The sequence below is a fragment of the Musa acuminata genome, chromosome BXJ3-6, assembly GCF_036884655.1.
Source record: "Musa acuminata AAA Group cultivar baxijiao chromosome BXJ3-6, Cavendish_Baxijiao_AAA, whole genome shotgun sequence".
In the NCBI taxonomy this organism is placed as follows: domain Eukaryota; kingdom Viridiplantae; phylum Streptophyta; class Magnoliopsida; order Zingiberales; family Musaceae; genus Musa; species Musa acuminata.
The window spans coordinates 5,088,067-5,104,617 of record NC_088354.1 but is presented as its reverse complement, the minus strand read 5'-3'; the positions used below and the strand labels follow the sequence as shown (position 1 = coordinate 5,104,617).

The 16,551-nt window shown below is 36.8% G+C and overlaps 2 protein-coding genes and 1 non-coding gene across 5 annotated transcripts; 2 read left to right on the top strand and 1 right to left on the bottom strand.

Annotated features, from left to right (window-relative positions):
* The first annotated feature begins 968 nt into the window (after positions 1-968).
* On the top strand, positions 969-12,124 carry LOC135640124 (uncharacterized). 3 transcript variants are annotated; one of them, XM_065154269.1, is made up of 17 exons: positions 969-1,303; positions 1,377-1,538; positions 2,663-2,842; positions 2,979-3,036; positions 4,423-4,473; positions 5,451-5,533; positions 5,833-5,920; positions 6,241-6,285; positions 6,364-6,438; positions 6,525-6,593; positions 9,127-9,242; positions 10,278-10,390; positions 10,854-10,933; positions 11,071-11,191; positions 11,358-11,424; positions 11,552-11,718; positions 11,804-12,124. In XM_065154269.1, the coding sequence occupies exons 1-16, from the start codon at positions 1,026-1,028 to the stop codon at positions 11,682-11,684; spliced, it is 1,719 nt and encodes a 572-aa protein (XP_065010341.1). In that variant the 5' UTR covers positions 969-1,025; the 3' UTR covers positions 11,685-11,718; positions 11,804-12,124. The 3 variants fall into 3 exon arrangements, with proteins under 3 accessions (XP_065010341.1, XP_065010342.1, XP_065010343.1); XM_065154270.1 differs by having other exon boundaries at positions 11,801-12,124; XM_065154271.1 differs by lacking the exon at positions 6,241-6,285.
* Positions 12,125-12,322: 198 nt separating this feature from the next.
* On the top strand, positions 12,323-12,395 carry TRNAR-CCU (transfer RNA arginine (anticodon CCU)). Its single transcript has one exon. It is a non-coding gene; the product is annotated as a tRNA-Arg (tRNA).
* Positions 12,396-12,949: 554 nt separating this feature from the next.
* On the bottom strand, positions 12,950-16,331 carry LOC135640702 (uncharacterized). Its single transcript, XM_065155398.1, has 4 exons — positions 16,162-16,331; positions 13,718-13,807; positions 13,519-13,640; positions 12,950-13,401 (listed from the first exon to the last, which is right to left on the bottom strand). Exons 2-4 carry the CDS (start codon positions 13,794-13,796, stop codon positions 13,162-13,164), a joined length of 441 nt encoding a protein of 146 aa, XP_065011470.1. The 5' UTR covers positions 13,797-13,807; positions 16,162-16,331; the 3' UTR covers positions 12,950-13,161.
* Positions 16,332-16,551: the final 220 nt, after the last annotated feature.

Genomic DNA, 16,551 nt, shown 5'->3' with positions numbered 1-16,551 from the left:
TGCATAATTTAATGTATGTTGACTTTTTATTAGCAGGTATAATATATCACACAATTTAATGAAATATTATTTTGAAAATAAATATATTGAATGTAAAAAATTTAAGTATTAAGAGTTGTAGTTTTATTAACTCAGACTTAATAAATATTGGATTTGGATCACACTGATGGGCCATGCTAGATATGTGTGTTAAGTTAAGATCAACTCTAGATAGGTTAATAATTTCTAAAAACACTTAAGATAAAAATATAATACAAATGACTAAAAGTTTGCTGTTTCAATTTGGATATTGTACAATTTAGTCTTGGGTGAAGATCCAAAGGAGGTGGATTAATTGAACATTTGTCATATGAAATGTGAGCCTTCAATACACATTTCAAATGTATTCTCAAACATTGAATCTTATTAGGTAATCCAAATTTAATTTTATTATAGAAATAAATGACTCTTTTTGATGGATTGAATTTTAATAGGTAATACTTTTATTTTATGTAACCGATTGTTCTGAATTATTTAAATTATAAGTATCTTTTTTAAAAGAAAATTTATGATGAAAGTCAAATGGAGAACCAAGTAATATAGTATATGAAACATTATTAATAAAAAAATAAATTGAAAAAAAAGATATATTTATTTTCTTACAAAAGATACTCTTTATTTGATTTTAGGAACAATAAAAGATTACAAACAAACCCTTCTCCAAAAGGAAATAAAATAAAATAAAATAAAATAAATGATCCACTTCTGAACCTCTCATTAAATGCAGAGAAAGTATTTAAACGGCCAATGAAAGAGAGACTGCATAGTCAAACATAAAAAAGTCTTTAAATAAAAAAATTAGGTCCCACCAACATTCGAACTCGGGTTGTTAGATTCATGGTACAATCCACTAAACAATACACAATGAGGCGGCACTATAAATGCCTTGCTCACATGTGAGATATATATTTTAGTCTTTAAATGATGGTGCTCCGTGCCGTCGCTTTCGCCTCTTTCCCGTGGGAGCCGAGATCAGAAGGGGAGAAATGGGGCCGATGAGAGGGGCGGTCGCTTCATGGGGTAAGGGCAGGACGTTCTCCTCCTCCGCCGCCTCTTTGAACAAGAAGTGGGACGCCGTCGTGGTCGGCGGCGGCCACAACGGCCTCACCGCCGCCGCCTACCTCGCTCGCGCCGGCCTCTCTGTCGCCGTCCTCGAGAGGCGCCACGTACTCGGTGGCGCAGCCGTCACAGAGGAGATCGTCCCCGGATTCCGCTTCTCCCGCTGTAGCTACCTCCAGAGCCTTCTCCGCCCTTCCGTCATCCGGTATCCTCCACGCATCCCCCCCAACTCCGAGTCCCTCATTCATTTCTTGATCTCTTTCTTGATGTCGCTGAAGGGAATTGGAGTTGGCGAGGCACGGTCTGAAGCTTCTTCGGAGGAGCCCTTCGACCTTCACCCCCTGTCTCGATGGGCGGTACCTTCTTTTGGGCCCCGATGCCGGTTTGAACCATTCGGAGATTGCTAAGTTCTCCAAGAAGGACGCATTGGCTTTTCCAAGGTGGCGACTTCCTTTCGTCTCTCCGTTAAAACCTTTTGCAGATCTATAACCAAACGGCAGCAATGGCTTTTACCATATAATGTCTCAAGAACGTAGCTTGAGGCGGCAAAACATATACTCAATCAAATTCCCTCGACATATGTTTCTTTCTTCACTTTTGAAACACAACTACCTCATGAACCCCAAATATTAGCAGCATAACTGGTGCATTTTTAGCTACCGAAAGGTCCGGACTCTGGAGAGAACGTTTAGTAAAAGTTGGAATCCAAGGGATACTCATGAGAGGTGTACAAGAGATGAAACTGTTAGAATATATGTTGACCGTGCTAATATCACATGTTGTGTATCGACAAAGATCTTGTATCCTGTAGCTCTCAACATTTTACATCAGGACATATGAACCTACATAAACTATAGCAATACATACATGGAAAATTACATCACTATACCTGCACATACATTGAAAATTATATGAACTTTAACCTATTTTTCTTTGTTATTTTCTCCATCCTAATACACTGGGAGTATACTTTTCATTGAAGGTTTTATATGCTGTTCACTCATGTACTTTGTAGGAATACATAATTCAAGTGGAAATACAGTGAATTGATGCAATGATAAACTCACATATCGCAGCAAGAACCTGAAATACAGTGAACTGATGTGATGGTAAATTCACATATTCAAGCTAACATAGATTGCCTGAAATTTTGAATTCGACAGTAGTATGATGCAAATATTTACGAACCTTATGGACCAAGAATCCTGTGTAGCATATGCACTGTGTAAGCAAATTGGAGTGGTCATTAACAAAAATATTTACTAGTTCTGCATGATTTTGAGTGTGAACACTATGTAAGACATATATTTCCTATGATCCATCTGTTCAATTTCATAGTTTTGTATTCCATATAACAATCGTTAAGTGTTGGAGTCATAACTTTTTAGTTCAAGTGAGGCTCCCACTACTTGCATATGGCCAAGGCATTATCAGTCTCTTCGTTAAAATACAAGAAACACAGAAGTTTCTTGTTGGTAGTGGGACTATTTACTTGATTAGGATTTAATCGCAATATGTCTGTTAGTACCTAATAGTTTAGCAATAAAGATGTCCTGTTTTGCAGATATGAAGAGCAACTAAAGAAATTCTGTGAATTTATGGATTATCTTCTGGAATCATCAACTCCAGAAGTTAGGCACGATGTTGCATCCCTACTATTTCAGGTGAAGGATAAATTACGAAAATCCACATTCTGGGGTCATATTCTCCAACAAACTGTCACATTAGGACAGAAGGACATGTTGTAAGTTTTTGTCTTTACTTTGCATTATCGATCTATTTTCTGAATGTAATTTAGACATAACTTCAGATATACTGTTTGTTTTTGCTACTGTAGTTGTGCTGTACTGATGTTAACTGCTGTTTATTGCTTGTGATAGGGATTTCGTGGATCTTTTGCTTTCTCCAGCATCAAAGGTTTTGAATAATTGGTTTGAGGTTGTTCTCTTTACCCATCTTTTGTACCAGTTATGTAGTTCAACAATTAATATTATTTGTCCCTCTTACAAGGTCTAAACTCATGAGTCAAGCTATAAATACATCACTCTTAATATATAAGTTTAAGTGAGGATATTTTGAGTAATATTTTATTCTGCAAAATTGGTAGCTCTGGACCAATACTTTGGTAATGAATCAATAGAAAAAAGTTGAATTTTATTAGCTGTTCCCATGTGTTTCTTGTGTATAATTACATATGACTAGAAATATGAAAAACTTTTAAAAGCTTCTGCATTAGATAGTGTGCTTTTTTGTATTTACAACTTTTTCAAGCAAATCAGTGTTTTTCATAATATTTGTCCACATGCCTTTTGAGAATTTTAACATGTAGATTTTGGTCTAGAAATTCGGTTTTTGTTTTTTTATGGAACCCTTTCTATTGGTTGCAAGAATTTGATCACAACTCAGTATGTCCAAGAATCTTTATAACATTTTGATAACCAGATTTTGATACACTGAGCTAGATGGTCTTTGAAACCCAAGACTACCAAAGTTTTCTGTGTTCATGTGCCAGTGTGAGGAAGTCATACTGGCATCTGGCTATGATGCACTCATATTACTGGAAATTAACTGGAATGCCAGATACAAATTGCACTAGGCCACCAGCCATATTTGGAACTTAGTCAAAGCAATCAAAGAAAGTCAGCCTTGGTTGAGACAGTTACTTGAAAATGCTCACTTGTGGAATTCCTACGGACATTTTTTGAGCTTTTATAAATGAACATAAGTATATAGTCATTTCATAATACGTTTCTTAGCTTGTAGCCCACCGAGGGTTATAAAATCTGAAAATAGAGTTACTTGACAATAGATATAAGATTCCCTGGTTTGAGATAGCATAATTTTTTCAAAGTCATTTTTCCAGAGGAGTTTTAGAACAACCATTGAATTTTGAGAAATAAGAATGACAGATCAACTCTTCTGCTGCTGCTAGGCATTTACTTAAATTAACCAAATGACAGGAATGCATGAGCAAAGAAGATTCCCTGGTTTGAGATCTTATCTATCGTAATTTCTCTAAAATTACTTTGCCAGAGGAGTTTTAGAACAACCATTGGATTTCAGGAAGTAAGAATGAATGATCAACTCTTCTACTGCTGCTAGGCATTTACTTAAAGAAAGAATGATTTTAGGTTGACTTGACGTTTTTTTAATGTAAAATTATGCTTTCATTAATTCTATCAGGACACAAAATTCAGAAAAATTTTAACTAATATCACTTATTGTAATACAACTTGTTTGTTTCTTATACAAATTGCTGTCACATGTTTACAAGTGAGTATTTTGAGGTAACAATGATGATCTTATCATTTAACTTTCTTGCAGACAGAGGTATTGAAGGCAACACTGGCTACGGATGCTGTCATTGGATCTATGGTAAGAACATCTTTTAGTATGTTTGTTGATTAATGTTGACAATTTTCTTTCTGTTTCACAAAATGATTCTTTGGAATTTGAGACAAGAAAGATTACTGTCTTTTTTCCTGAAGAATACAATTCCATGTGCTAGAGTTGCAAGTGGGATAACTCTTGTAGTGGTAATAAATAAAAGTAGGTATCTGAGGCTCAAGACAGTGCAGCAGAAGAAAATATTGGTGTTGTTGTTCTAAGGCTAGTACGCAGTTATGAAGAAATTAAAAGAGAATGTGTCAAGGAGAAGCAGAACATAAGTACATAATCCAATTCAGATCAGGGACCATTAGTTTCATCTGTAGTAAATAATATGATGGAATTAAAATTGTTTTTCTAGTTTGTGATGGATACATTAAATTGTAGGAAAGAAGTGTTTTGGAGTTCTAAATTTTATGAATGTAGTTGTTGCCTTCTATTTTTATGTATTGTTTATGTAAGGCTTGATGCAGTATTAGATGCTTTATGGCCATAAATACAAATTGAGGGTGTGTGCATTGTGGAAGGAATACAATATGGTTAGTGGGATTGCTGAGAGAAATTTAGGCTGATAGCTGCCAATAATGTATTGCTGCAAATTAAACTATTAGAAGATATGTGGTTGAGTGGTTCAACGATTTGACCTATAACATTCACACTTTGAATAGGACAGGAATGAAGTGTTATCCATTATATTGTTTCTTCTGTCAGCTGATAGCAGGATTTGGTCTACAATCAACATGTTAGTTGATATGCAATAGTTAGATTTGGGAATTTACTTGATTAATTACTGTCAGTATTAATTAGTATTGATGCTTCTATCCTACTATTTGTTACAGGACAGAGTTGTCTTTCTTTGACTAAATCTGCTTGATGCAATTGTTAGTCTTCAAATACTTTCTCACTGCATGTCTGTTTCTCTTGAAGCTCATGGAGTATGTTAGCCTATGAAAATTTTGCTGCAGGCAAGTGTTCATACACCAGGCTCAGGATATGTTTTACTACATCATGTAATGGGAGAGACTGATGGAGAACGTGGTGTTTGGTCGTATGTATCTACCTCCTCCTTTCTATGATTTGTTTTTCTTAGATGCATAAACTAATTTGTGGCATGTCAAGCTTAATTGATTTTGCAAGTCTCACTGTGTATAATCCTTCAATCGGAGTTTTGATGTAAGTGTATTGATACAGTGCTATACCTTGACATCTTACAAACAAATGGAACACAGGACTTGTATGAAAATTAACATCTTCCATTTTGTTTCTTCACCAAACAAATCCATATAGTTAAAGCACCTTGCAGTCTCCCAAAAGTATTATTCTCTAAGATAAATGTTAATGTTTCAGGTATGTCGAAGGAGGAATGGGGTCAGTATCATTGGCTATAAGTAATGCTGCTCGTGAAGCAGGTGTGCATGTTGTGACTAATGCAGAGGTAACTCCTCCTGAACCACTTTTGTAACTCTTATTAATCCCCTTCAGTTCTTTGCCATTACGATTGCATTCTGAAAATACTTTGTTCAATCATCAATGTGTTACTTTGTTTAAGCACTATAACTAGTGACTCATGCAGGTTTGTTAGTATTCCATCAACTCCTTTAATTTATTTGTTTGAAGTAACTTGTGCTCTGTACCATAGACATAACGGTTGATTTTTCCTTGTTATTTAGCTAGCTTTGAGTTCAATTATGATTACCTGGTTCATTGGGCAACCTTATAATTTCTGGTTTTAAAGCCTTTAGTTCCGTTAAATAGGTTGATCAAATTATAATTGATGAGAATACTGGAGTGGCCACAGGGGTAAGTCCTGTCTAATTTGATTGCTTTTAATCTGATTAGAACCTTGAGTATCAATGAACTTTTGAAGCAATCACGCAGGTTGCACTTCTTGATGGAACAAAGGTGCATTCATCATCTGTTCTATCAAATGCAACTCCATATAAGACTTTTATGGTATGACTTGTGATTCTCTATATCAACTGTCATGCAATTACATTGCTGGAATATCGGATATTATTTTCATGTTTTTCCTTACCCAGGAACTAGTGCCTCCAAATATACTAACCGAAGACTTTCTCCGTCTTATCAAGAATATTGACTACAGCTCGGTAAGATTCTCCTGTCAGTGTTATGTTATCTCATACATGATTAGTCATAATGATCGTTACATTGTTCAATGAAAATCATAAACTAAGTAATTCATCATTTCAGGTCAATTTTTTTTAGAAAAGATCAAGAGCAACATTGATATTAGTCATTAAGGAAAAAAAAAGGAATCAGAGTTGGGATTCCTAAATCAGGGTATCAGGGGATGAGGAGAAAATAAATGAAAATTACAAAAAGAAAAATAAATTATAATAGAGCATATATTTTTGCCCAAATTTCTACCTGTCTAGACTGTTGGATCAGCCAGTGCTATGCAATATATTGGCCAGGCCCTATCTATCAATCAAACTAAGATCAATGGACTTTGAAATATTGATTTGCTTCAATTTTTGTTGTACTCAAATTTGATTCACCAAACTTTCATACTTGAGAATTTAATTTTATTCTTGAAGGCTCAGAGGATATAGCTTGTAATTATTAGTTTAAGACTGAATTTCTGCTTGCTGTACTACTATCAATTGAAGTAAACCTTTAGCACTAGCCTAGAACTCAAGTTTATGGTAAGTTTCTACTAGCTTTAATGCCAAATAATTTTGTAAAAATTAGCAATTAGCAATAGCTCATTGAACATGCAGTTGTACTAATTTCTGTTGCTTCATTTCAGGTTACATAAATTTTGTGACATGCTTCTAGAAATCTAACTTCTACATAAATGTAACAAGATTTGTTACATAAATCTTGTCGACAAGTTCACCTATTTTTTTAGATTTTGTCTTCTAAAGAGGGCAACCTTGGTACACTGCTAGTGTTGCTCATTTGTGTCCTTTGCAACCTGGGAGATGTGTGTTTGAGTCATGGAAACTATTAGGATCTTAATGACACTAAGAGGGGTTTAGGGAATCAAGGCATTGTGCAAGTCTTAACAAACTTGGAATTTCAATCGAGAAAAGCAAGTATCAGAAACATACTTAAGACAGTAGGTAAACACAAGTGAGAAATACAATCCAGAGATAGAGAGACACGATTTATATTGGTTTGGTATTTCCGCTCTATGTTCACTTTTGATTCCTCTATCCTTGAGGCATTCGCTATGCTTTTACAGCATATTCCTTTTCGAGACTCAAGAGAACCTTGTACAATCTTTTACAAATTAGTCTTACCTCCTACCACTTAGAAAGATAATTAAAAAAGGTGAAGGAAACTCAAAAGGCTCAAAGAGAGAGTTAGTATACTTTGCAAACTCAAGGATGGATTCTCCACCAGCCAAGCTCGAATAAAATACTTATAGCACAAAAGGCCTCAAAAGTGGGGCCAAAATGATTAAGTTACTGTAATTTCAGGTATTGGCGTTACTAATGATGACTTTGGATGATGCCACCATCATAATTTTTTCCTAGGGTTAGAAAAATTAACCAAGGTAGTACAACCGTCAACAACTTTGACAATGTACCAACGATGTTGTTGGCTGACTCAAGTCGTACCATTGCCTAAGCTGGTGGGACCATTGCCCCTAAGTAGTGCTAGGCCATGTGTTTAGCCCAGTAAAGGCCCAAGTTTGACCCAAATTCAAGCCCATTTGTTGCCACAAGTTGTCATAATAAGTAGACTTTATTCTCTCCCAAAGATAGCCAAATTCGGCCTAAGATGACTTCAACCAAGACTTTTGGCACATCCTTGAAACTTTTGGCATGTCGTCGAATCTCCTGGCATTTCATATAATCTTTTGTTGCATCGCCCTATCCTTTGATATATTAGCACGACATCTGATCCTCCGGTATGATGGCCGATATTCCGGTATAATGTTTTATTTTTGGCACATTAATCAATCCTTCGGCTTGATGTTCATTGATCTTCTAGTACATCGATTGATTCTCCAACTTGATGTTTGACCCTATGGCGGTTCGAATTGTTAGTCAAAGTATTTTCTGTATCACTTATTTGACATTAGCTTTTTAAAATTCATCAATTGATCTCATCATCAAAATTCGAGATTTTACAGAAACATCTCTCTTTATATTTAGATGTAATGTAAGGTTGTGTACATTGATCCTCCCAAATTCTGCATTGGTACGCCATTTTATTCTGTCTTCTAAAGTTAAGATCAACTTCGCTTATGATGCAGTTGTTTGCATACAACAGTCATATCTACTATATATTTTCAAACTACAGCATTGCCAAATAACAGTTTGCATGCAATAAAGCACAGTACACATCAGTGATCAGTCTATGATTAACCTTGCTTTTGATTTATTTTGAACCAAAAAGTTTATTGGTCTCTACTGTTGAGTTACGATAAAGTAAAATTTTATCTTATGGTTTACTTGATGTGTTCAATGCAGTCATATTGTAATATTCTATTCTTTTATTTCAGTAATTTCTATCGGGATTCCTAAACCTTTTACTATATTTGCTTGGCCTGTTGTTTAGTTAACCAATATGTTGTTGGATTTTAAATAATATTACTTGGTAAATCTAGGAAAACTCTTGAGCTTGCTTGAAATTTTAGTTCCATTTATATTCTATTTCGATGGACAGGGAACAACAAAAATAAACCTTGCCGTTTCTAGGTTGCCACAGTTTGGGTGTTGCAATGCTCATGTACTTGAGCCAGGTCCTCAACATGTGGGTACCATACACATTGGATGTGAAAGGTACACTGAGTTGCTAACAATAGAAAATTGTTTTTCCATTCAAATTGGTTGATGACCTATTTTTGTCTCCTACATTGATAGAACACGCACATTAGCCTCATACTAAGTTAGCTTTTTCTTAACATATCAAGATGGACATCTCCATTTGAATTGAATCATTTATGTCAAGCACCTTATAGCTTGTACTTAAAGGGAAATTTCTCTTCTGAAATATCGAGCTAAACCACATCTTGTAAGACGAGCATGTTTGGCGAAGGCTTTCCAAATTGTAATATGGTCAGCATTTGTGATGGTGAACTCTCGATAAGAATTGGATGAAAGGAATTCAAGTAACTGGAGTTTGACTTGTTACACTAGAAACATTTAATGTCCTTTGGAAAATTGAATCTGATCTTGTTACTGAAGATGGTCAAAATCTGGTCCTTTAGGTCTAATGTCTAGAAACATGTGTTTATTTTACAGCAAGTTACCAACCATTAAAATCGTTAATTATACTTTATTAGTGTTTGTTTCACATTTGTGATTAATTGATGATATTGTTGATTGTAGGAACTGCATAAAGTACTGATAAGTATAATTTATTACTCTGCAACTTAAGAACTATATAATGCATAATGACTTCATGTTCTGCGTCAGCACACAAAGAAGGTAAGCAATCAACTTACAAACAAAGAACACAATCAATTATTTTTTCACCACCTGTATCATGTTGCTTATTTGGGTACATTGTGGTCCATTTCCAAGAGTTAAAACCTTAACAGAGAACTATTTCCTTGGAAAAATATCTCATTTGTCATCTTTTAGGATAAGGAAGACAAACATTTGTATGTTTCCCAAAGAGGTCATACCAGGCTGTTTGTTTAGGTGATGTTTGAGCTGATTAATCTACTCTGATGTGGTTGATATGCTTCATTATATTATTGCGCACACATATTAAGGAGGTTCCTCTGATTGCCCAAACAGCTTTTTCATTTAATTATCAGGCAGTGTGTCATGATTCAAGCATTAATCTTTATTTTCTGCATTTTGTTCAAGCATGGAGAGTATTGATATAGCTTGCAAGGATGCTTTGAATGGTATACCATCAAGAAGACCAATAATTGAAATGACGATCCCCTCTGCCTTAGACCGGACCATTTCGCCACCTGGTATGACAAAATTGTGGCTATAATTTGTTTAATATGTTGTGTTATCTGATTATTCTAGGTACTGGCTTCAGAATCGCTCAAGAAGCATCTATGTTAGCAATGGTATTAGATTTGATTGAAAAAAAAAAAAGACTTGATCTTGCTTTATACTCTCAGCACTACATCTCTGCTGATTTGGTTCTATATAGGTGATTTAGTTGGATAAAGTTTAAAAGAATAGAAATTCCATTTTGAGGAATCATATAGCAGTCCCATTATCCCATATATGGAGTAATTGGAGACATATGCACCAGTCCCATTATACCACAAATCCTGTTTGGTCAAAGGAAATTGTTCTTGGATCATATAGCAGATTTTGAGGAATCAAGCATTTGGAATTTGTATTATTTTTTTAATGTCTCTTTGTCATAATCTATCCACTCCCTTGGAGCTTGATGACTACAGGACACATTTTATGTTTTAGGTCAACATGTGATTAATCTATTCATCCAATATACGCCATATGAACTTACCAAAGGAAGCTGGCAAGATCCTAATGTCAGAGTGAGTTGTATCTGTCTCCTAACTATATTGCAAAACAAAAGTATTTCTCATGCATGCTTCTTTTGCATCTTTCATGTATGTTGAAGTATCGGTGCTCAGCTTTTACTTGAATTGTGATTACTCTTTGCCAATTTCAGGAGGCATTTGCTCAAAGTTGTTTCTCCTTGATTGATGAATATGCACCCGGGTTCAGCTCATCCATTATCGGCTATGACATGTTGACACCTCCAGATCTTGAAAGGGAGTTCGGACTCACCGGTAAGTCACAGTTGATCATATTAATTGGCATGTTTTGGCGAGTGAATCAGGTGGAGTGAAATATCTATATTTGTTTTACATGGAGACGTACCAAGATTGGATAGCCGGTACTCTTACCATATATCACCAATATTTGATATTTTTTACATGGAGACATGTTTAACAGGTGGAAACATTTTCCATGGTGCCATGGGTTTGGACTCGATATTCCTGATGCGACCTGTCAAGGGATGGTGTGCTCAATCTCTCTTTTAACATGCTAGTTTTGTGCCAAAGATAGTAGACTTGAATTTATATCACCAGGAAGCAATCTTTTTGTTACTACTGGTTTCGGGTCAACTCACGATCTTCATCGCACAGGTCGGATTACAGAACACCAGTGAAAGGGCTGTACCTGTGCGGGAGCGGAACACACCCCGGAGGTGGCGTGATGGGTGCACCCGGTCGTAATGCTGCCTCGGTCGTTATCGATGACATGAAGAAGGTGCGATGAAACGAGAGTGAATCGCTGGTGTCTGTCTTCAGAGGTAAGCGATCATCCTTTACGTTCTACCAAGTTGCTTGCCATGTATATTATGATTCAACCTTAGCTTTGTGGATTGATGGTAGTAGGTAAAGTGGGAGGGGGCAGCCCCAGATTGGTATCAAGTGAATCGGGTGACTGGCGAATGGTTTTTCCAGGGTGGAGATGATGCTTCTTCTGCTTTGGTTGCTGGACTCTGCTTCTTCTACCATCACCTATCGAGGCTAATAATGCATCGTTCGCTTTGTCTGTTTTGAGGACAAGAACGTGAGATGAGCCCACGAGTGTAATGTTTGGTGCAGAACTAAACAGTCACTGGTGATACGTTCAACACATCAGTCCAATTTGCATTACAACAAAGTACTCTCTCTCTCTCTCTCTCTATATATATATATATATAGGAATTCAAATGCCGTGCCTTTAAAGCCTGTCTTCGACCCTGCCAGCCACATATCTGTATGAAAGGGGAGAGAGAGAGTCTGGAAGTGAGAGGGATTAGAGGTATGGAAGCGTTCCGTCATTGACGGCACTGTCCTCGGGAATCAAATACTAAACTCTGTACTATTTAGAGTACATTTTATTCATCTTATAAAGATGTAGCCAACAAAGCGCCTGTAGCTCAGTGGATAGAGCGTCTGTTTCCTAAGCAGAAAGTCGTAGGTTCGACCCCTACCTGGCGCGAGGTGAGAAAGATATTTATTGTTTTTTTTTTATTAACAGTATTTTTATTCTTTTTAAAATCATTCGAATAAAAAAGATTTTTTTTCTCTTTTATTGTACAATTTTTATTCGTTTAAAATCATTCGAACGATTAATGTTGAATTTTTCACTCTATAGATAGTGAGTGAGACCAACATCATCTCATTGTCCGCCATCTTTCATGTTTCTGGAACTGTTGCTGCTTTGGTGCAATAAGATCTCTCAGTACACATATATCATTTCCATAATTGAGAACCTAATTTCAGATTTGATACGGAACTGTTGTTTAACCTAAGCTTCAAGTGAACGCGACTAAAAGTCTGTAAACTAAGCACACTCCGAGAAAAGAGGACATCATCTAAAAGTACCCGAGGAACCGAAACATTTTAGACTACGAAATAAAATGCAGAATCGAAGAAGATGAATTGAGCACACCAACCAACTCCAACAGTTAGGGGGGGAGGGGGAAAAATGGGCCGAAAACTTTATACATCCCAACAAGGAGAGACTTCTGCCAACCAAAAAGGAATGGAGAATTGAGTCCAAAACTCTTCATACACACAGGTATTGATTAATCTGTATGTCCAATAGGGTTTGTTTATTTGCCTTCTTAGATCGTTCCGAGTCACTGTCAATGTATTGAAAGCAAATAGGGGGCAGATTAAAAGAAAGTTCTCTAACTTTGCCCTTTCAGCAATCTCTTAAAGACCAGAGCGAACAACTACCTACTCTCGGGTTAAATGCTTCGCTAGCACATCTGGCTTCCGGCATCAACGTTAAGGCCAGCATTTGTATAGATGGGATGAAGAACATGACCATCAATTGGATCAACATGCACCCATTTCCGACCACTAAGCTTGTGGCGTTCAAAGCGAACATGACCTTTTTTTAGCGCAAATAGCGTGTGATCCTTTCCCATTCCGACATAGTCCCCGGGATGGAACCGTGTACCTCGTTGACGAACTATGATGTTGCCAGGAATCACCTTCTGCAATAACATCCAACCAAAAACATAGCATCAGGAGACAACGAGAATGTAAAGGGAAAAAAGGGAATGAGAAACAAAGGTTTCATTGATTGAACATGTATAGTTCAACTTTGTAACCTCTCCACCAAATTTCTTGACACCTAGGTTCTTGGGCCGTGAGTCACGTCCATTCTTTGTGGACCCTGCAGTCTTTTTTGTGGCCCAACGTCGAAAGATCAAACTCAGTCCTCCAGATACCTCTGAATCAATTCCATATACTATTAGATATACCTAAAAGCAGGTTGGCACCTTTGACAAATAAAGGTGATAATATTACCACTAGCACCACTATAGACGGTAACATTTGAAACGAGATCTTTGAGACCAACTCTTCTGAATAAGGTTGATAGAGACATTGTATGTGCTCCTGAAAGAGACCCCAAATGAAACCAAAATCCATTATTTTAATATCCTTTCCATACAAGTAAAATCAACATCCATTATTTAAATCTGAACTTGCTAATGAATTTCATATCTAGCTCCTGAACCAGGGAAAGACAACAAAAATTTCAAGGATGGCAGTAACACGAGACCAAGCTAACTTGATACCAAAAGAAACATAGATCAGTGCAGCCTTTGAATTCAAAACATGAATAAGCTTAAAACTATGCTGACAGTGAGATAAGAACATACAGAAACTGATTACAACGAGCTGCAAAAGAGGATGATTGAAGGAGAGAAAGCAAGTCCGAAATCTTTATGAACCTTTCAGAGAACAGAAAAAGAAACGACAAGCTTAAGCAAAGATGCCGAGCAAAATAACCTTGAATAAAACCCATGAAATCACACAAATTCATGCATAGTATTGTCATACTCGCTTTCCTATCTAGGTCATAAAGTGGGTCACAACCCTGGATGGTAGGATCGGATCCTAAGATAATAAAATCCTACAGTTTATAAAAAAAAATTAAGATAACATATACTTATAGTATTTATATATAACATTAGATTTAGTAACTCTCATATATTCTTAAATAATAATTACATTTTATTGAAATGAATGCATAATTTAATAGCAGCGTTGTCAAAGGTGCCAGACTCTAAAAGGTGCCAAGGTTCAGGGGGCTATATTGTCGATCGACAGTCTAAGGTTCAGGGGGCTATATCGTCGATCGATAGTCTCTTGTCGAGAGCCACTAGGAAAGAGACACAAGAGGGTCAAGGGGAAAGAGAGGAAGGTAGCGTCCAGGGAAGGGGCGAGGCACTGCCGCCTGTTGTTGCTGCCATTCACGAGAGTGCAGGCGCCATTGCATTGGGGTTGACCTAGTGCACAAGAGTCGATCATCAACCGCTTTCAATGCAACAAGGAGAGATGGAGAGGAAGATTAGGTCTTCTGTGAAGGTGTTGCACATGCAGGGACATCTCAAGGATTTACTGTTTTATTTGGTTTGATCAAACCAAAGTAGATCAAACCTAGATTCGATCAAATCATTAAAAGATCTGATCAAACCAAGTGACTCAAGCCAAATCTGACCAGATTTGCTGGCCTGCCAAAACCTATTGGGCCTTATTTACTGGGTTCGCTAAACCTATTCCCTGCTATCCACCTCGGGTCCATATCAAATACAGCCGAAACTTATATTGTCTCAAACGTCTAACTATTTTCTCTAAGAAAGAATTTGCTTGCTTCTGAAGAGCAGCATTTTGAAGATGGATATTATGCCAAGGGTCGGCAACCTTGATTTTTGAAGCAGAGTACCCCTCTTCATCACATTGCTAGGTTCATAAAAACATGTTCAACTTAACAGCATAAAATGAAGTTCTCAAATACTCAAGAATCTTCTTACAAATGCATACATGCAAATGAACAGGAATGTGTTCTTTAACTCAAAGAATGAATCTTCAGGTTCTTTTTGACATTAACATTGTTGCAGAAACGTCTTCATACATATAAAGGGTAGACACTAAGTCCAAGGTCCTACAACGGCATCCTCAGAAAAATGGTTTGTCAACCTTAAGGTGTGATGCAGGACAGGTTAACATGAGATCTTAGACTGAGTCTGGCTATAAGATTCTGTCTCCACTCTCTCTCTCTCTCCCTGTATATATATAAATATAACAAAATGCATACACATGTACATACATATATACAAATGTACATAAATACACACACACACACATGTTTTGAGGATAATTTTGGTCTAGAGTTTTATTTTGATTTATATTGGTGATAAGATCCTTCTGATAAAGCTTGACTGAGAAAAGTATCTAAGAAAAACTAAAGAGCAAATTTTGTTAGATCATGAACTTTTCTAGAAAAGGAAAGCTTTTTCTCATAGTTTTCTTATAGATGGAGGCCTATAAAGTAATTGATAGTTTGTTAAGAACAAGAGGGGCATAAAACTGCTTCTCCTTGATTTTGAGTTGAGGAATACAAGTTAAAAGTATTGAGAGACCAGTAGCTTTTATATGCCTCTTCTCTTCTCTTTTGATCTGTTCCCTCCCAGTTCCCTACCTACTGTATAATTTCTGCGATTATCTTGAGATAGTAATTTATAATAGTCACTATGTTTTATCCATTGGTTACTTTAAAATTTAGCATTGGTTAATTTATCGATCGCAGAACAGAAATTTCCCGAAACAAAATGATTCGAGAGCTATAGTATCAACCGACCAAAACCGAAAGCAAGAGCATCCTTGTTCCTCTTTCGATAGATCTTGGACGGATGTGGCTTAAGAAAGATGGGGGTTAGAGACAAGGAAAGGAGATGAAATAGTACCGATTTGCCTCGCCCAAAAAGTCTGGAGAGCTTGTCGAGCAAAGATTTGCCTCGCCCGAAAAGTCTGGAGAGCTTGTCGAGCAAAGATTTCCGCCGCCTTGGAAGAGAGGGAGAAGAGAGAAGGGGGTTAACACGGGGAGGAGCGTCGCCCGCACACGGCGTTACACGCTTCCGTCTCCTCCTTTGCGGAGCACCAGCCGTGGCGGTTCCGTGATGCGTTTATAACCGTCCATCAGGTTGATCGAGCTGCATTTTCTCTTGGATGCTCTATCTCGGGTCGAATCCGTATCAGATCCACTTAGGAGATCCAAAACTAAGATCCATATCCAATATTTTCGGATCGGATTCGTGTTTGTTATCGGATTTTCTATATATTTTCGGGTGCTAACG

Bases quoted from the DNA above. Each gene is read 5' to 3' on its own strand.
- LOC135640124 (XM_065154269.1), top strand. From the start codon at position 1,026: ATGGGGCCGATGAGAGGGGCGGTCGCTTCATGGGGTAAGGGCAGGACG. The intron at 6,594-9,126 runs GTAAGATTCTCC...TTCGATGGACAG, and splicing joins AGAATATTGACTACAGCTCG to GGAACAACAAAAATAAACCT. The intron at 11,425-11,551 runs GTGTGCTCAATC...TTCATCGCACAG, and splicing joins ATGCGACCTGTCAAGGGATG to GTCGGATTACAGAACACCAG.
- LOC135640702 (XM_065155398.1), bottom strand. From the start codon at position 13,796: ATGTCTCTATCAACCTTATTCAGAAGAGTTGGTCTCAAAGATCTCGTT. The intron at 13,641-13,717 runs GTAATATTATCA...GAATTGATTCAG, and splicing joins CGTCTATAGTGGTGCTAGTG to AGGTATCTGGAGGACTGAGT. The intron at 13,402-13,518 runs GTTACAAAGTTG...ATGTTATTGCAG, and splicing joins TCAAGAAATTTGGTGGAGAG to AAGGTGATTCCTGGCAACAT.